At 44.2% G+C, this 19,911-nt stretch overlaps 1 protein-coding gene across 2 annotated transcripts in view; it reads left to right on the top strand.

The window, feature by feature from the left end:
* PRKCB (protein kinase C beta) overlaps positions 1–19,911 on the top strand; it is a 317,015-nt gene that overhangs the window by 122,778 nt on the left and 174,326 nt on the right. For both annotated transcript variants that reach the window (XM_034988039.1, XM_034988038.1), the window contains exon 3: positions 10,820–10,902. In XM_034988039.1, the coding sequence (XP_034843930.1) occupies positions 10,820–10,902 (83 nt within the window). The remainder of the gene's footprint in view (positions 1–10,819; positions 10,903–19,911) is intronic.

The raw sequence follows: 19,911 nt of genomic DNA, 5'->3' as shown, positions 1-19,911 counted from the left end.
CTTCGGCCCGCTGATGGGAGCTCCTCTGCCTGACATTTCCTCTGCGGACTGCAAGCGAGGGGCTTCTGGCACGGATATGTTTGTGGAACAGATTTGCACCGTAGGGAATGAGTAAAATACATTATAGAAAGGGAGAGTCATCCAGCCTGGGCAGGGGTGTGGGGCAGTGGAGTCAGAAGAGTAAAGTTATACTGTGGTCATACTGTGCACAGATGCCAGGCTGCAGTATTTGAACTTAATTCTTTGGCCAGTGCCGTCCAATATGACTTTCAACGATGCATGTCCGGTATGGTAGTTGCTCACCACACGGGACTCTCGAGCACTTGAAATGCGGTTAGTGTGAATGAGGAACTCAATTTGAAATTTTCCCTAATTAATTTAAATTGGCGTAACCCCATGCAGCTAGTGGCTGCCGTGTTGGACAACGCAGCTTTAGGCAATGGGCAGCCAGGGAATGTGTCGGAGCAGGGACATAATATAAAAAGTGAGTTTTCAGAGCATGAATTATTCTAAGACAGTGTAGGCTGCATGGGGTGGAGGGTTTGCAGGTAGGAATCTTATTGACAGTACTTAGTATCTATTTGGCACTTGCTGTGTCCATACACTATGCTAAGATTCCTTCATTCAATCCTCCTAACAGCTCTGTGAGGAAAGTAGTTAAAATTTCTATTTTATGGGCTAGGGAACAGAGACACAGCAAGGTCAATGGACTTATTCAAGGTCACAGAGCTAATAAATATGGCTCTGGTGTAGAATCCAGGCAGCTTGACTGCAAAGCTTGTCTGGCGAACCCCTTTAACCTGGAAGGAAGTAAATTTAACCTTCATTGAGAGCTTACTTTGTGCCCTGCTTCTGTGCATTTTTTTAAAAGATTTTATTTATTTGAGAGAGAGAGAGAGGGAACACAAGCAGGGGGAGTGGGAGAGGGAGAAGCAGGTTGAGAGCTTACTTTGTGCCCTGCTTCTGTGCATTTTTTTAAAAGATTTTACTTACTTGAGAGAGAGAGAGGGAACACAAGCAGGGGGGAGTGGGAGAGGGAGAAGCAGGTTGAGAGCTTTGTGCCCTGCTTCTGTGCATTTTTTAAAGATTTTATTTACTTGAGAGAGAGAGAGAGAGAGCCCAAGAGTGGGGAGGGTCAGAAGGAGAAGCAGACTCCCTGCCGAGCAGCAAGCCCGATGCGGGGCTTGATCCCAGGACCCCGGGATCATGCCCTGAGCCAAAGGCAGACGCTTAACCGACTGAGCCACCCAGGCGACCCGCTTCTGTGCGTTTATACATGATGTCTCATTTAGATTTCATAGCGATCATCTGTCACGGGTAGCCTCGTCTCCTTTATGGCTGTGGTAACCTTTGGTGCATAGGGATGAGCTATCAAGGCGGACTCATCCGTTCCTGGGGAGCCCGGTTAAGGCTTGGTGGCAGGATTGACCGTCTGAGTTGCTGGGGGCAGTTAGGGTGGCATCAGTGGGGGACATACAGGAGGATATGGCACAAAAGATGTTGCGAAGGAAGATGCAGTAGGATTTAGCAACTGACTGGATGGCGGGGGTGAGGAAAGTGGGGGCGGATTTCTTCTGGAACAGTGAGAGGGATGACACACACAAATGCAACGACACCGTGTAAGTGGTGTGTGGGCTCCAGAGGAAGACAGACCTGGTTCCAAGCACGGACGCCGCCACGTACTAGCTGGGCGGCCCTCGGGCACGTCCTTTCTCTCTGAGCATCAGCAGCCCTGTCGACACAATGCAGGTCAGCGCGTCTTCCTCACAGGGCCGTGGCACGGCTCAGGTGACAGCATGGGGGTGACAGCCGTCTGTGGACTCAAGTGGCATGGCCACGTTGGGCCAGCCTTCTTGAAAGCCAGGAAGCTAGGTGTTGGTTGGAAACGGTGCCTTTTATCGTGGAGACGGTTGGGGACAGCCTCTGGGGGCAGCCCCGCCTCATCTTTGACGTTAGGCAGAGTTCCATGCCTGTGAATTGGCTTTGCCCCGGTAGCAAAAAGGGATCCTCCCCAGCCTTAGCAAAGCAAGATTTGCCCGCTGGTGGCTCCAGCTTGAATGCCCCTGTCCACTGTGTGTTGCCTCATTTGGACCTTGCAACAGCTTTCTGAGAGTAGGTGCCGTTATTATTCCCATTTTGGAGAAGACAAACAGAGGCTCTGAGAGGCGTGGTGAATAGCTTCAGCTTCTAGGTGGTAAATGAGGGTTCACACTCAGGTCCAGCGGATCCCACAAGCCTGGCCTGGAACTCTTGGCAGGAGACAGGATTTTGTCCCTCGAAAGCTGGCTCTTTGGGGGCCTCCTGAGACAGATGAGAGTTGAGGAAAGACCCAAGGGCCCTTTTCTTTCTTCTCCCAACACAGATACCTACAACCAGTGCCGGAATTTCTGTCACAGGTGGATACAGATTCGGGGCCAAAGATTGCTTCTAGGGATGTCAGTTTTCCACTGTAGACCCTAGTGAGAATAAGGTAGAAGGGGAGAATCAGATCCAAAGAGAAAAAAAAAATGTTGATGACTTGATTCAGCCCTCCTTGGAGGCAATGAATAAATTATAGTGGTTAGAATTGGGAATTTGGGGGTGGGGTGCCCTGTGAGATAAAGTTGGGATCCCAAGGCGTTCTTGGGGCAGATGCTCCGGAGAAGTCTCCTGGGCCTTTGACTCTGGTCTTCTGCTTCTGGGATCAACCATTAGCTGGGGTATTATTTTCTTATGGCTGCTATAGCAAGTTACTGCAAACATGGTAGCTTATTACGACACGAATTTATAATCTTATCGTTCTGGAGGTCAGAAGTCTGAAAATGGGTCTTATGGGGCTAAAATGAAGGTGGGGGCAGGGCTGCATTCCTTCTGGATGCCCCAGGGGACAATCTATTCCTTGCCTTCTCTAGCTGCTGGAGGCCACCCACACTCCTTGGCTTGTGTTCCTTTCCAGCAAAGGCATCATTACTCCAAACTTTGCTTCTGTTGTCATATCTTCTCCTCTGACCCTCCTGCCCCCATCTGGTAGGGACCCTTGTGATTACATTGGTCCCACCAGTATAATCCAGAATAACTTTCCATCTCAAGATCCTTAATTTAATCCCATCTGTAAAGTCCATTTTCCATGCAAGGTAACATTCCCAGGTTCCAGGGACTAATTAGGATGTGGACATCTTTGATGAGGGTTGGTGGAAGGCATTCTTCCACCTACAAAGCTGACCGGGAACCTTCACGACCTTACATGGAATAAGGGAGGGGTGGAGGCAGACAGAGCTGGAGCTTTATCTCATTCTGTGCTGGAGCTGAGTGGCAGTTTCCCCTTTTAGACAAGTCATGCATGAATTCTCAGACATTTTCATTGCTCACCTGGCCCCTAGGCATTTGAGTTGGAGGCTCTGTTGTGTGGTCCTAATAAAGCATGGCTACAGATCAGCTTCTGAGGGCTGTAGGCTGCAGGCTTTTAAGTTCTGCAGAGCAAAGAGCTGTTGAATAAACCATGAAGCATCGAGGAATTCTTGGCTCTTACCAGGTACCTGTTTGAAAGTAGGACCTGGTGCGAGTTTCAGCAGCTCAGTAAGTGTTGTCTCTTATTTCAGCAAAACTGGTTTTACCCTGAATTGGCCAAACAGAAATGAGGGGGTGTTTATTTGTATCACAAAAGGATTTAGTTTGTTTCTTTAAATAGCCAGCCCTACTACTTTTCTTTATAGTGTTTTAGTTAATGGGAAATTTGATTTGCACAACTTTCAGAAACACATTGGGTATAAGAAGTTCCTGCACCAGAAGCTCATCAACTTTCTAGTATGTTCCCAGCTTCTCCATAGAGTGTGCTCCATAGAGTATAGTCAAGTCGCCTGGCATATTGATTCTACCTTGCTCAGGATAGATGATCTTTTTCATGGTTAACTGGATGTGCTGCATTCAAGAGACCTTGACAGTGGCTGGTACCACTACCCCTGTCTGTGGTGGTGGTCTTTGGAAGGCCAGCCAAGAGCTACATGCACCATGAGGTTGATTGGGCTTTCTTCTTTTTCTGTGGCTGATGATTATTCATTCTTTTGTTCATTCATTCACAAAGTACTGGTTTACTAAATATCAGTTATGTACTGGAATTGGAGCAGATGCTAGGAAAGTAGAGAGGAGCCCCCCTCCGCCTCCGAGAGACTAAGGATGATGAAGATTTTGACGGATATTTTAGATGCTTTGAAGAAAAGACTAGTGAGATGACTTATAAATGGTGGTGGTGGGGAGCAATCTCTGAAGAGTTCTGGGTTGGAGAAGAAATTAGAACCGTAGTAGACTAACTAATTAAAACACTATAAAGAAAAGTAGTAGGGCTGGCTATTTAAAACTTAAAAATGGCAACTCGGTATTAGACACAGGATGCCACCAAAGCTGTACTTGAAAGGGAGGTTTTTAGCTTTAAAATATTTAATTAAAAAAATTTTAAAGATTTTATTTATTCATTTGAGAGAGAGAGTGAGTGAGAGAGAACACAAGCTGGGGAGGGGGGCGAGGCAGAGGGAGAAGCAGGCTCCCCACTGAGCAAAGAGCCCGATGCAGGACTTGATCTCAGGACCCCTGATCATGACCTGAGCTGAAGGCAGACGCTTAACCGACTGAGCCACCAAAGCACCCCTAAAATCTTTAATTTTTAATGAAGAATGGGAATAAATTAACTGAGCAGTTCATTCAAGAAGCTTGAGAAAGAACAGTAAGTACAAGCAACAGACATTTGCTGAATACTCAGGATATGCTAGGCACAGTTCTGAGCGTGGATTAACTCATTTAATTCCGACAACTCCCCTATGATATGGGTGTTGTTGTTATCACCATCATTTTCCAGAGAAGAAACTGAGGCACAGGGAGAAAAGATAATGTACCCAAGTATTAGAGTTTGCAAATGATGTGGGATCCAAACCTGGCCATTGACTCCTGAATTCATACTGCTAGCCAGCAAGTAAACAAGTACAAATATGAATAAGTAGTACAATTAAACTAACCAGGGCAAATAAAAGTACAAGTAACAATGAATAATGTAGGGGGAAAAAATGCAGTCAAATTGAGAAATATATCCACGTCTTTAATGATAGAAAAGGGGATGCTTGGGTGGCTTGGTCAGTTAAGCTTCTGATTCTTGATCTCAGCTCAGGTTTTGATCTCAGGGTCATGAGTACAAGCCCTGCGTTGGGCTCCACGCTGGGTGTGAAGGCTACTTAAAAAAATAAATAAATAAAATTGACAATGAAGGAGACAAACCTCTGGAAAAAATAGAGAGACTACCTAACAATACAATGTGAAGAAGGGATGAGAAGGGGCATTTCATCATCTCAGATGAGCACATGCCATGAACACACATTGAGGAGAATCCTACGGACAATTCCCAAGGCAAATATCAATTCCAAGAGTTAGTTTGAGAAGAGAGTGAGGGAGGAGTGAAGCTGCTAAAAGCTTAGAACGGACTGTCTGTTTTCATCCCTTTTGTTCCACAGTGTTCTGAAAGTTATAGACATGGAAATATGAGAAGGGGGAAAAAGATAAGGAAAGAAAAGAGGCATATCTATCAGGAGGGTAAAGGAAAAATATTGTCAATGGAGCAAATGTGATTCTCTACCTGGAAAACACAAAGAAAGCAACTGAAAACCCACAAAAAACTATTAGGAGTTAAAAAAAAAAGTGCCTACAAAATAAATATATTGCTTCCCTATTTGTAAGCCATCACCAGTTGGAAAACAAAATGGAAAAAGTGTCCAAATCACAATCACATAAAAATTCCTCCCCTAATACTAAATGAGAAATGTGTAGAGAAATCAAAGACTTCACTGGGAGACATGAAGTCAGATTTTAATAAGGGGACACCCTATTCCTTATAGAAAGACTCGTAAAAGTGGCAGCTGTATGGAATTTAATTTCTAAGTTTGAGACAATTTCAGTCAAAGTTCCGGTGAGTGTTTCTTTGACGGCGGGGATGGGGGGGTTGACTAAATGCAATTCCAATAAGAATTCCTTTGGTATTTTTAAAAGCCTGGTAAACTGATTCTAAAGTTCACTTGGAAGAATAAACATGCAGTGATTGCCAAGAAAATGTTGAAAGTAAAGATAATGAGAGAGGACTTGCCCTGCCAAGATATAACATATTCTAAAGCGACTATAATTAAAACCCATATTGCTGTACTCCAAGACAGAGCAGTGAAACAGAACAGAAGGCCCAGAGACAGACCCTAGTGTATATAATTATTTAACATATAATAAAGTTGGCATTTGAAATCAGTGGGGAAGGGGCGGGTTAGTCCATAAAACATATTGGGACAATTGATCACCTATTAGGAAAAAAATGGCGAAGTAGATTCCCATGCACATCAGGTGGCAAGAAATTACAGATGGGTTAAAGAATTTAAAGAGCAAGTCATGACGTAGACAAGTAAAAAAAAAAGAATAATATTTATATAAAATTGGGGCATGTGGGAGGGCCTTTTGAAGTATAGTTGGATTGAGTTTTCTTTGTCCAGTTTTTTCTTTTAGTAGTGTGCATAATATTTCTATTCCTGTATTTTTTTTTTTTTTTAGAGAGAGAGCGTAAATGGGAGAGGAGGGGCAGTGAGAGAAGGAGAGAGAATCTCGAGCAGAGTCCCCACTGAGTGGGGAGCCTCACGTGGGGCTTGATCCCATGACCCTGAATCATGACCTGAGCTGAAATCAAGAGTTGGACACTTAACTGACTGAGCCACTTAGGCGCCCTTTTGTTCTTAATTGTTAACACACATATTCAAACTTACAATGCCTTACATGGGGTTTCTCAATATCTATAACCTTTTGAGGAATGAGACAAGACTCTTAGCACATCTCCATGTTATGGCCATTCTCCCACCCCCATTTCTTTTTTCTTTTTTTTTTTTTTTTAAAGATTTTATTTATTTATTTGACAGAGAGAGAGCACAAGTAGGCAGAGTAGTAGACAGAGGGAGAGGGAGAAGCAGGCTCCCCACTGAGCAGGGAGCCCGATGTGGGGCTCGATCCCAGGGCCCTGGGATCATGACCTGAGCCGAAGGCAGACGCTTAACGACTGAGCCACCCAGGCACCCCACCCACCCCCCATTTCTTATGACTTAGATTCTTCCCCCTTTCCTCTCCCTCTTTGTGTGTGTGTGTGTGTGTGCGCGTGCGCGCACGTGCCCGCTAAGATTTTTAATTTTTTAAAAAAGATTTTATTTATTTATTTGACAGAGACACAGTGAGAGAGGGAACACAAGCAGGGGGAGTGGGAGAGGGAGAAGCAGACCTCCCGTAGAGCAGGGAGCCCGATGTGGGGCTTGATCCCAGGATCCTGGGATCATGACCTGAGCTGAAGGCAGACGCTTAACGACTGAGTCACTCAGGTGCCCCAAGATTTTTAATTTTTATTTTATTTTTTTATTTTTATTTTTTTAAAGATTTATTTATTTGACAGAGAGAGAGAGACACAGCGAGAGAGGGAACACAAGCAGGGGGAGTGGGAGAGGGAGAAGCAGGCTTCCCGTGGAGCAGAGAGCCCGATGCGGGGCTCAATCCCAGGACCGTGGGACCATGACCTGAGCTGAAGGCAGACGCTTAACGACTGAGCCACCCAGGCACCCAAGATTTTTAATTTTTAAAGTAATATCTACACCTAGGGTGAGGGTCAAACTCACAACCCAGAGATCCAGAGTCGCACACTCCACTGACTGAGCCAGCTGGGCGCCCCTCCCTCTGTTTTTTGTTCTTCCTTTCACCACTGTTGCTTCTGCCTCTTTTCATTCAGTTGTTTTGGTTATTGTTTTGTGGGGTGTATAAACTCTAGTACTTCTTTTGTGGGAAGTAAATTTTCTAAGTCCTTGTATTCTGGAAATGCCTTTATTTTGGACCCCCTCTGGAATACCAGTTTGGCTTTATATGAGGTTTTAGGTCGAAATAACTTTTCCTAAGCCTTTGAAGCTACTGCTCTATCATATTGTAGAATTCAGAACTGCAGATGAGAAATCTGATGTCAAAATTATTTTTGTTCTGCTGTTGGTAATCTTATCTCTGTGCTCTTCCTGCGCCTGCTGGACATGTTGGAATGATCTCAGATACCCTCACCCTTCAGTCTTTTCTTCCTTCATACCTATGGATGCTTGATAATTTCTTTCTTTTCTTAATCTTCAGGGAATTTTCTTTTTCTGTTTTCTTTGATTAGACCTTTACCATTCTCTCTTGAACGTCCTTTTAGATGGGTATTAAATTTTTGGATTTATCATACAGATTTTGCATCATTTCTTTGATTGCTTCTCACCCTTTTTGTGGAATTCTGGGACAGTCCCTCCATTTAGACTTCCAGTTTGCCAAGTTCCTCTTTAGGCATGCCCATTCAGTTATCAGCCCAACCACTGAGTTTCCAGTTTGGGCAGTAATATTTTTCATCCCCTGACCTGTGTTTTTCTTTGACTCTTGATTTTGTTTCAAAATGGAAGTAGGCTTATTTCACCTGATTATATAACTAGTATATACTCATTGAAAACATTCTGAACAGTGTAGAAAAACGTAAGGTTGAGAGTGAAGATAACGGGTGTTCTGTGAAAGGGAGCTATGTGCAAAATGACCTCCAAAGGCTGCAGGGGTTGAAGGACCAAGGATAAAGGCCAAGTGCAGCTTGATAAGAAATGATTTAGTAAGGGGACTTAGGGACAGAAGCAGGTCTTGGGTGGCTGCAACACAGGTAGATCTCCACCCCCTCCTACCCCCTCCCACCCCCGCCACCCCCGCCTTCCATAGGACCTGCTTTTATAACCCCAGAGGCTGGGGGATACGTGTTGGTATACACCTGGGAGAGATGCTCAAGGATAGCTGTGTGTCATAGTCATATCTCCAGAGCACATCAAGGACATTATGTTCCAATGATGTATTTGAGGGTGTGGTTAGACAAAAAAGAATGAGGCTGGGGATGGTGCTCAAGAAGACTTCAGGTCACAGAGTCATCCTCATGGTGGATTTGTCCAGCTGCCATTGGTCTGGTTCACACGGTGGGCAATCCTACTGCCCAGAGATAACCATCACTGGCTTTTGTTGACCACTGTTCGTAAATTTCTCTCAAGGTTCATCAACATATAGGCACAGAGTGGACACACACACACACACACACACCTGTACAAGATTTGACACAAATGTCTTCACACAAAGCATATATAACTTATAAGATGCAGTAGCTATTAAAACAGAAAAGGGAGTAAGCAAAGGAGAAAGAAATCAGCCTCTTTGGACATCTTCTTGGTTCCCAACCATGGGGATTTAAAAATTTTGTATTGCGAAAAATATCAAACATCTATTAAGGTAGATAGCTTGGTATAATGAATCCTCATGTGTGCATCACTCAGGTTCAAGTAATAATCAATCATGATTAATTTATATTCCATCTATAACCCTCCCTTTCTCCTTCCTGTCATACTGAATTTTTTTTTTTTTTTAAGGAGGCTCCATGCCCAGTGTGGAGCCCAATGCAGGGCTTAACCTCATGACCCAGAGATCAAGACCTGAGCTGAGATCAAGAGTCAGATGCTCAACCAACCAACCAACCAACCAAGCCACCTAAGTGCCCCCTGAGTTTTTTTTTTTTTAAGATTTTATTTATTTATTTGAGAGAGAGAGTGTGAACATACGTACTCCCCAGCCTCTGGGGCTATAAAAGCAGGTCCTGTGGAAGGGGGAGGGGATTGTGCAGATCTACTTGTCTTGCAGTAGATGTGTGTGAGGAAGAGGGTCAGCAGAGAAGGGAGCATTGCTGTGTATTAAAAAAAAAAAAAATTCTTTTTTTCTCATTGCTTCCCTGTGATGCCATTTAACATATGCCTCTGTCACTTGTATTTTCTGTAAATTGGTAGTTAGATCAAAAGGCTTGAACTGATTCAGGTTTGATTATTTTAGCAAGAGTACCTCGTAGGTGGTGGAGTACTTCCTGGTACTGTCATCGGTAGGCAGAGCAAGTCTTCTTGTGATGTTAGCAGCCACTGATTGTTGCCCAGGTCCCTTGTCTCGCTAGGGATAGTCGTGAACTTTCCTGGCCTGTTTTCATTCGCTGAGAATGCTCTTTGGAAAGATTCTGAGCTGGTTCCTACAGCGTGGTGCATGTCCTCCAGGAGCCCACCGTTTAGAGTTTATAAAAGTTAGATTTAAGACAGTCTCTGACCACCCCTTCCCCTAAGCGATAGCATCCCTAGATGGGGGAGCCATATCACAGGTGCCTTTAACTCACTGGAGTTCAAATATATGTATGTGTGTATTCGGTTGCAAACTACTAGAGTAACAAAGGAAACATTGCAGGTTTTTCCTCCACTCTTGCACTCAGTTGGCATTGCTTTTGGGTGAGATGGGGGCACGGGTCTGCCACGCCTGCTCACTCTGTTTTTCTACGTGGCCCTTCATGTTATGCACGTCTCTCCGAGTGTGATTCTAGTGTTTAAATGTATGTGCTCCTTGTGCATTCTGGACCTAAACCCAAGCCGACTACGTCATGTGGTGCCCGATCTAAGAAACCACGTTGTTTCAAAACCAGCACAAGACCTGACAACTGAAGGGAACTTCTGGGGGGTGGTGTGATTTTGAGTATTTGTGATCTTTTGAACCCCAGTTACCTTTAGAAGTTTAACTGATTTGCCAGATGCAGTAGCAGTTTGGTTTCAGTAAAGGGCAAGGTGGGGGAGCTGAAGCCATTGTTCATTTTGCTATAGAACCTTTCTTGCTGTGAAGCCCAGGCTTAATGATCTCTTTCCCCCCTTTTCCCTCTCTGCCTCCTCTCCACTTCCCTTCTTTCCTCCCTCCCTCCCTCCTACCCTTGTTTTCTCTTTTGCAGTCTGCTGTTTTGTGGTGCACAAACGGTGCCATGAATTTGTCACCTTCTCCTGCCCAGGCGCCGACAAAGGCCCAGCCTCCGATGTAAGTAACGGGCACTGGTCCCCTCTATCCACCTGTAGTCAGTGTGTCCTTTTGGGTAAATATGGCTGTGCTTAGACAAAAAAAAAAAAAAAAAAAAAAAAGGTGGGCTGTTCATATTCCAAGACATGGGGTGGTCCTTACAGCCTCTGAGACATTTTTCATTTTAACAGGAAGGACAAAACAAAACATTTTGGGAGTGGGGCATGATGGTATACGAAGCCAACTCGTTCCCCTACTATGGTTTTGCTAAACGCCTTCATCTTTACGGCTGGGGCATGGAGAGTGCTGGTGAGCTGCTAAATTGTTCCTGCAACTCTAAAGAGATAGTTAGAATGGTACCTTAGGATGTACTTTACAGCTCTTTGTTAGGGAATTCTTGATATCAGGGCCCAAGAATCAGGAGGGAAATGGGTTTATCTTGCTACCATGCATCCCAAAGCCTGGCTACTATTGGTGAGGCAAGGGGGATCCTTCTGGGTAAAACAGGCAAATAAGTTTTATTTTAATCAGTATGAACTTATTTTAATATGGATTGGAAAAATGTACCTAATGGTTTTGAATTTATGGTAGGGATAGAGAATTTCCTACCTAAATAAAGATATTTAGGTTAAACGAAAGATAAGTTGACTTAAGGAAACTATTAAGTGAATGACCCCATGGGCTCTATAAGGATATGGCAAAAGCTTTGGTTTAAGTTTGTCCAAAGCTTGGAGTACATTGTTGATCCTCTACTCAACAGCCATTCCTAGCCCTCACTCTCTTCTTTCTGGCAGAGGCTGCCTCTCGTGCTACACGCTGGAAATGCCTGATACTTGCATCACTAACTTGTAGTTAGTGAACGATCATGTGACCCAGTCCTGCTCAGTGGGACCTTGGGGGAAGTCTGGGGAGAGCTTCCAGGAAAGACTTTCCTTTCTGATAAAAGCAGACACCCCTTTCTTTTTCCTGTAGGGTGTTTTTGTGTGAGGATGCAATGGATGGGGTTGTGGCAGCACTTTTGGGTTAATGAGGGAGATGTACTTGCATCCTGAGCATCACAGATTGGAAGAGTCGAAGGAACCTGGGTCATTGATGACACTGTTGAGCTGCTGAGCCAGCTGTGAGTTCTCTTATGCCCAGACTGCATCTGTGAGATAAGAAGCTCCTCTTAGTAAAGTCTCATCATTTGGGGTATTCTTTAACACGTTGCTGAAAGTGCCCTGGTAGGACTTCCCACCGTGCATACTCCTCCCTTGGCCCAGTGATGAGCATCTGTCACCTCTAGTTCTCTTATTTTGTTCCTGCTTTGGTTCACCTTCCTAGAATTTTCCCCATTGGCATGGTCTTCATTACTGGACCTGTCCTTACCCACTTAGACCTGACAGCGGACAGCTTGCCAGAAGTGAGTGGTGACTGCCTTCTATCATTGCATTTGAGGACTGTTGTCAGCCGTCTGTATGTGGTCATTTGCCACTTCGCTACACATCAGGGGCAGAACTGTCACCGCAGCAACACGAACACTCTGGAGCTTGTAGGGCAGTTCTTTGCTTGGAACCTGGTACTTGGATTTAAGGACCCCAAGTAGCCCAGAACCACGAAAGCCCTTCCAGACTTGCCTGCAGAGATGAAGATGGGACTGTTCACCATGTTCTCTGAGCTCACAGTTCCTGGCACTTTTAGTGCAGTTCCTTCTCTCGTCCCCAGGAAAACAGGCGGGAAAGTTTGGGGTGGCAGCCTGGCTCCATTATGGAGCTCTGAAGCTTCCTGCAGCCTGAGGCTTGAGTCTCACACTGCAGCCAAGAGGCTGGCGTTTCCTACATCTGGTCTATATTCGTTGGCTTTTTCTGTTGCCTGAGACAGAAACTCCCCTCAAACTGGTTTATGTGAAAAGGGAAACTTTTGGTCCCCGAAGCTGAAAAGCCCGAGGGTAGACTGGCTTCAGACACAGAGGATGGTTATGCTGATTGGCCAGGTCTGGTTAGGTGCCTCCCCCCGTGCGGCTACCCCATGATTTAGGAGTCAGGGAGCCATGGTCCCTCGGAGAACTGGAGAAGCAGAAGTGTACTGGTTAAAACCATAGATTATGGATGGAGCCAGCATTCCTAGGCCCAGATATGTGTGACCTTGGGCAAAACAAAGTACTTAAATCTCTTTGTCCCTAGATCCCTCTGCTGAAAAATGGATAAAATCATAGTCCCCATCTTATAACCTTGTTAAGAGTGTCCAGTGTATACGTATCTGTAAAAGCATCTGGTTCATGGCAAGAGCTATATATGTGAGGATGATGATGGCAGTGATAATGAATAACAGTGAATATATGCCGGGCAGGTGGCTAGGACAGATGGCTACCACGTAAGTCTGAAGAATTAACGAGCCCTCTGCCTGCCATTTGGCAGGCCTTCCGAAGAATGTGTAGGCTCCATGAGTGGTAGGAGACCCCTGTCTGTATGAATGGAGAAGCCCAGCCATTCATTGCTTCGGGGGTGGGGAAGGGCATGCGGTACTCCCTGCAGCCAGCATGCATAGGATTTGGCAGCCGACTTGGAATGATTCTATCTCTAGACACAGTTCCAAGAAAGTCAGCTGGCACCAAGGAGGATGAACTGGTCCAGACCCCTCAACTGGCTTGACTCAGTTCATTGACCTTTTCCTGTCCATGGCTGGAGACGTGATTAAAGATCTGGCCACACCTGCTCACCAACCTGGCCAGGCTCTCTTTTGGCTGCCGGTGAGACTCCTGCAGTCCTGGAGGGATGCCCTCCTCCTGCGTGACCTTGGAGAAACTGGTGTGCAGCGAGCTCATGGAGCAGGCAAGCACAGTCTCCACCTATGCAAAGGGAATGTGCTAGGCTCCATCCTCTACCCGTCTGCTATTCTAAGCCCAGTCTGAGCCAGGGAATAGTCTGGACATTAGTAGAACTTTGTGTAGTTGGTGTTCTTCTATAGATAGGTCCACATTACGGCATATCAGGCTACCTGAGGAAACTTGATGAACCAGGCTCTGTCCCAGTGACTTCAATCACTGACCCAACCATTCCATGCAAATGGGAATAGACGATATATATATAGGCATTAGCCAATGGAGGACCTCAAAATATGGCAGAGTTTCTGGCTGTTGACTTCTGGTCATCTGCAGGCATGGTCTTGGTCTCCCCTGGTTGGAAACTCTCAATTCTGCTCTCTCTTGGACCTTGTAGAGAGACCAAGTCTCTGGTACCACCATAAGCATTACATATGACATTCTATGAATGCACTCAGAATGCTAACCACATACCCAGCCTCCTGAGATATCGTCTCAGAATAAGAAAAGGGGACTTGTCTCTTGGGGCCAGAACTAGGATGAGTCAAGTGGGGTACTTGCCCTGGGCACCAAATTTAAGGGGTTCTCGCCTGTGTCTGCAGAATGATCTAGGATGGCCCCACTCACATGACTGGCAGTGAGCCCCTTATCAGCCTGGGCCCCTTGGTTCTCCTCCACATCACCTGTCATCCTCCAGCTGGCTCGCTCTGGCTTGTTCACATGGTGGTTTCAGGGCCCCGAGAGGAGCAAGAGAGCATGTCCCAACACATACCATGTTTGATAACGTCCCACTGACAAAGTAGTCTAATGACCAAGCCCAGATTCAGGTGGGAAAGAAATAGACTCCACTCTTCATAGGGGTTGTGGGGGGAGAATATCTGGTCAACCTACTGAGATCCTCTTAACCTGAGTGGTAGAACAGAATTCCTGGGGACCATCACATGGGACTTCATAAAAGATCCGCAGATGTTAGTGTGGTTCAGGGAGTCATAGCCAACCTCATAAGAGGACGCATCTCATTATTCCCCTGCCCCATGTTCCTGTATGATTTAGCCATCTCCAGCTACAAATGGGAAGCTAGGCAATTTCTTGATCATGTCCAAAGACAATGGTGGTTAAGACTGTGAACTCCACAGTCAGACATATCTGAGATCAGGTCCTGTCTCAGCAAGTTACTCATTAGGGGGACCTTGGGTGTATCATTTTCCTTCTCTGTGTCTCAGTTTCCTTCTCTGTAAACTAGGATATTAGTACCAACCACATAGGTTTGTTGTAATAATTTTTAAAAAATCCTTAAAATGAAAAAGGGTTAACAACAAACACAACAGCATCAACAGCAAATGGATTAGGAAACCATTGTGTGAAGTGCTTAGCACAGTGCTCGCAACACAGGAAGCCCTTAATACAAGTAGCTAAGGGCCTGGCGATTGCTCTCTCTATCCCCGAATCTTGAATGTACTCATAATTCTCTACAGTCAGTCCTCCACCCCGAGCCTGCCCTTGTGAAGTAATTGCTGTCTCCATTTCCATGACTTGACACAAAACCTCCAAGTCTGAGAAAAGGGCCTGGACTTTGGGTCCAGACAACCTTGGTGTCAAATTCCATTGCTCTCATTTACTTACTCCTCCAGCGATCTTGGGAAAATAACTTAAGTTCTGTGATCCTTAGTTCATCTCTTTAAAATGAGGAAAATAATACCTAAAATCATAGTTCTTTTTTTTTTTTTTGGTGAATATTCAATGAGAGACTGCTTGAGCCACATCCAGAATAGTATCTGGCACAAAAAAAAAGGCACTCAGCAAATGGTTTCTGAATTATTATTAATCCCTGGATGAGTCTCTTCCTACTTGAGAAGTGATGCAGGTTACCTTGTGACCTGCCAAGGAATAATAGCCAATGATAATAGCTAATTTTGTTGAGCAAAGGCTCTGTGCCAGGCAGGACAGAAGTTACAAAAGGATTCCTTAGCTGCTTTGTCTAAAGACACTTTCTTCAACATTTTATGGTTTTAGCAATGATTTCTTACTGTTTATAGTCAAGATGCAGAATAAAACCCATTTTATGCCCTGTGTCCTCCTGATTACATCACTGGGTCAGGGCAGTTAAAGATGATGCACACTGATGTTGAGCATATCCTTTTGTGTTTTTATTTTTTAATTTTTAATAAATTTTTTTTTTTTTTTTTTTTTGTAATCCCTACGCCCTTGTGGGGCTTGAACTCATGACCCTGAGATCAGGAGTCACATACTTTTCCAACTGAGCCAGCCAGGCATCCCTCTTTTTGTGTTTTTAAATCCAGTCTTACTTTATGAAGAAATACATTAAAAATGATAAATCATGAGCTAAATGTTAAAGATTTAATAAAAGGAAAATAGAAGATTTAAAAAGAATGTATATATTAAAAAGAATACGTATATATTATATATATAATGTATGAATATGTATAAAAATGTGTTTGAAAATCTGGTTGAAATGGATGATTTTCTAGGAAATTCTAACTTGCCAATTTTGTCTCAAGAAGAAATTGGAAACCAGAATAGGCGAGTAACCAAAAAAGAAATGAGAACATTGCCCAAGAAACTTTTCTTCTCCCAAAATTATAGGCTTAGTGGGTAAATGGTCTTAAACTTAAGAGGAATGAAGGATTTCTGTGCATTTTAAACTGTATCAGATTACAGAGAAAAAGTAAAACTTCACAATTTTTTTTTAAATTGAAAGTGAGAGAAATCCAACTCAAATTAGCAATAGGAAGACAGATTGGCTCATGGGAAGGACATTGGGAATGGAATAAGCTTCAGGGACGAGGGCCTCAGATACCGGAACTGAGGCTGTGATACTTGCAAGGTGTGTGTTCTCATTACCAGCTGTATCAATCAGCTTTGCTGGGTAACAAAGCATCCCAAAATTTAGTAGCTTGAGGCAACAATCATTTATTTTTTCTCATGATTCTCTGGGCTACTTGGGTGATTCTTCGGATGTGGGTGTATTTGGCTGATCTTTGCTGGGCTCTGTCAAGTTCCTGGTCAGCCAGGTAGTTGGCTGGTGCTGGATCACCTAGGATAGCTTCACTAACGTGACCACCAGTTGGCAGCTTGTTGGCTTGGGCACTTTGTTTCTCTTCCATGGGGTCTCTTTTCCTCTAGCAGGCTGGCCTTGGCACATCCACACACTGGCCTAGGGTTCCAAGCACAGCCAGAGAGGGAAATCCCCAAAGCGTAGGTGTTTTTCAAGCCTTATTGTGTCACACTGTGGCTAAGATTCAGGGGTGGAGAAATAGGCCTCACCTCTTGATAGGAGGAGCTACAAAGTCCTACTACAGAGACGCATTCAAGGTTGGAGGAGTTTGTGGCCATTTTGCATTCTGCCACATTGGCCCTCATCATCTGTGTTAGCTGTTGTATTTGCCCTTCTGAATCCACTCTGTTTTCTCCCTGAGAGACAGACCTATAAGGACTGTGTCAATTGGGGTTCCCTTTACCCCCTGACTTCTGGTTGGGCCCACCCGGAGGGACCAATAGGAGATTGGAAGGTGAGGGGAGAGTGGGCTGGGTATTTATCATGGGGTTGTCTTGGCTCTATCCTTTGACCGAGGGTTGCTGCTCCTCTAAAGACAGTTTTCTCTACACGGTTCTCTCCTTGGGTTCCAGGAGCTACTCTTTGCCCTTGTCCCTTGGCTCTTACTCATCCCCAGTTACTGCACTATCCCCTCTGGCTTCCCAGCACCATGCCTGTATCTTTACAAGTGGTCCTTTTACGAAGCCTCCCTTAAACTCTCTTAAATTGAGTATGTCATCTGTTTTGGGCTGGGACCCCAGCTAGTTTGTCCTTGCCTCCTCTGCTCCTACTGTAGACAAGACATCTATAAATATGTCTGTCAACTTGGTGATGGTGGACCCCATGGGAGAATGGAAATCCCAGTGGAGGAAGTGGGCTTTCTTTCTGCATTCATAATCAGGGAAGGGTTCTGATTGGTTGGCCCCTTGTTGTTGGGAGAATGAACTCTTATAGTTTAGCAGGCTTGGTTCATATGACATCCCTGTGGCTCAGAGAGCAGTGTGTGTTATAAGAAGAGGGGGTGGGAAGCTTTGATGGGCTGACAAAATCAGTAGCTACCACACCTTGTTATTATAAGCTAGCTTGATCACAATTACCAGCATAACCAAATAAAGTTGGCATAAAAAGTAAACTGTACACTGTGTATCAACCATATTTCAATTAAAAAAAGTAGACTAGTAGTAGTCTAGATTAACATATGCTAAATAAGATATTTAATGCTATTTAATTCTTGGTATAGACATTGGCTCAAATAGACTTTTTTTTAATGTGAAAGAAACAATCTGGAAATTAAAATAACAAAGTTTTGGTCAATATAACAAAATATAGGAACCAAGATAAAAGTAAGCCAGCAAGGAATCATGAATTCTGGAAAGTATACATTAAGATGGTAGAAGTGACAGCAGATAATATCAGTTATCTAACAAATGTAAATGGATTGAAATTCTCCACGAAAAGTTGAAGACTATCAGATTGGATAAACAATGTATAATTCTAGTCAATGTGTAGGAGAAACTTAAAACATAGCTTAAAAATAAAATGGGCAAAGATATACTGCAAAAACACACATAAATGTAAAACACAGTCTTAGTAATACTATCAAAAGAAATAGGATTCAAGCAAAAAGCACACGCAGGAGCTCGAAGAGGAGGAAAAAGGTACTCTAATATATTACTGGTGGGTGTGTAAATCAGTATAATCCTTCTCCAGGGAAAATTACCAATATTTATCAAAAGCCTTAATGACTTCCTGGACCTAATAATTACCAAACCTAATCCTTTTTGACCTAAGAATTACAATTCTAGAAATTTTTTTGCTGAGGAATTATTTAAGGATATGCAAATTTACTCGGCTAAAGTGATATTCAATGCATTAGTATTCATACTAACAAAAATTTCAAAACTACCTAAATGACTGCCAGTTAGGGTTTATGTAAGTAAAGCATACCCATATTTGAGTGCTGCACAGTGATTAAAATGTCACAATATCTGGGCAGCCTGCTAAAACCTGGAAGTGTTCTATATCATGGTTGGGATGGTGCCCATATGTGTGTATGCATTTTTCAAAATTCACGAAACTGTTCCTTATTATAGGCAAATGACACTTCAATAAAAAGCCAGAGTAATTAAAATGTTATTGACACGGGAATATAGTCATGAGATGTTGGTGGAAAAAGCAGACAACAAAGCATTGCGTATGGTGTGATACATCAGAAAACATAAAAATACACACACATGTAAAAACAAAAGGCCACATCTTCTCAACATATTTTGGTGGCCACTTGTCTGTTCTGCTCACTGTCTGATTCCAGACTGTTGCCTGCAGAGCTTGGGAGATCACTTTGGGGTATTCTTTAACTGGTTTCTCCAGTCTTGCTTGTTTTGGGTGCCACTTCACCTCCAGCGTGGACTCTGGCTTCCCACTTAATTCAGTTAAAATCAAATGTGAGCGATAGCTTGAATAGAACTGTAAGCAAGTGCGGTTGCTTCTGGGTGTGGTTAAACCTAAGGCCTTCCACCAGCTGGGAGCCAGCTTATCCTCGAATGAGAATCTTCAGATGCCCCTGGTAAGATGCTGGCCCCTGAGAAGCCTTGGCCAATTCTCTGGCCCCAGAGAAGGAGGGTAGTCCCAGCCCTACCCATTTCCTGCCTCCGTATTTGGGGCAGTAAAACATCCCTGTTTTCAGAGAGAAGGCCCACCTCTTCCTATGGCATTGCCTGGGCTTCTTGGCTCAGATAAAGCCACACAACTGTGTACTGCACTCTTCTCAGAGCCTGGGTTGTTCAGTCTCATGTAACACCAACAGGGGACACACCGCAGTTCAGCTCTGATGATGCTCTGAGCCTATCTAGCTCCTTCCAGGAGGCGAAGCAACAGTTAGCGTTCAGCATCCCTCTTGGCATCATGGTAAGATCTCACCATCACCTGGACCAAAGAAGACCTGTTGTATCTCTCAAGGATAAATAACGTCAGGTGTAATTTGGTCTAAATAGGACAGGCAGGCAGTCTGTCTGATCTATTACCTCTCTCAATCTGAAAGCGCATCCTTCTGCTGAAGATTCATTCTATTTATGTTATGTAACATTGCAGTCTCTAACTTCTGCCTTCACAACAGAAGTGCTCAGTAATCAGAGTGTGTGTTACCAAATGCCAAAAGAACGCCTTACAGGGGGGC

This window comes from Mirounga leonina, unplaced genomic scaffold (assembly GCF_011800145.1).
Source record: "Mirounga leonina isolate KUSES-001 unplaced genomic scaffold, KU_Mleo_1.0 Mir_448, whole genome shotgun sequence".
Taxonomy (NCBI): domain Eukaryota; kingdom Metazoa; phylum Chordata; class Mammalia; order Carnivora; family Phocidae; genus Mirounga; species Mirounga leonina.
Note: the sequence above shows the minus strand (reverse complement) of the source record. Positions and strands in the feature narration are given on the sequence as shown.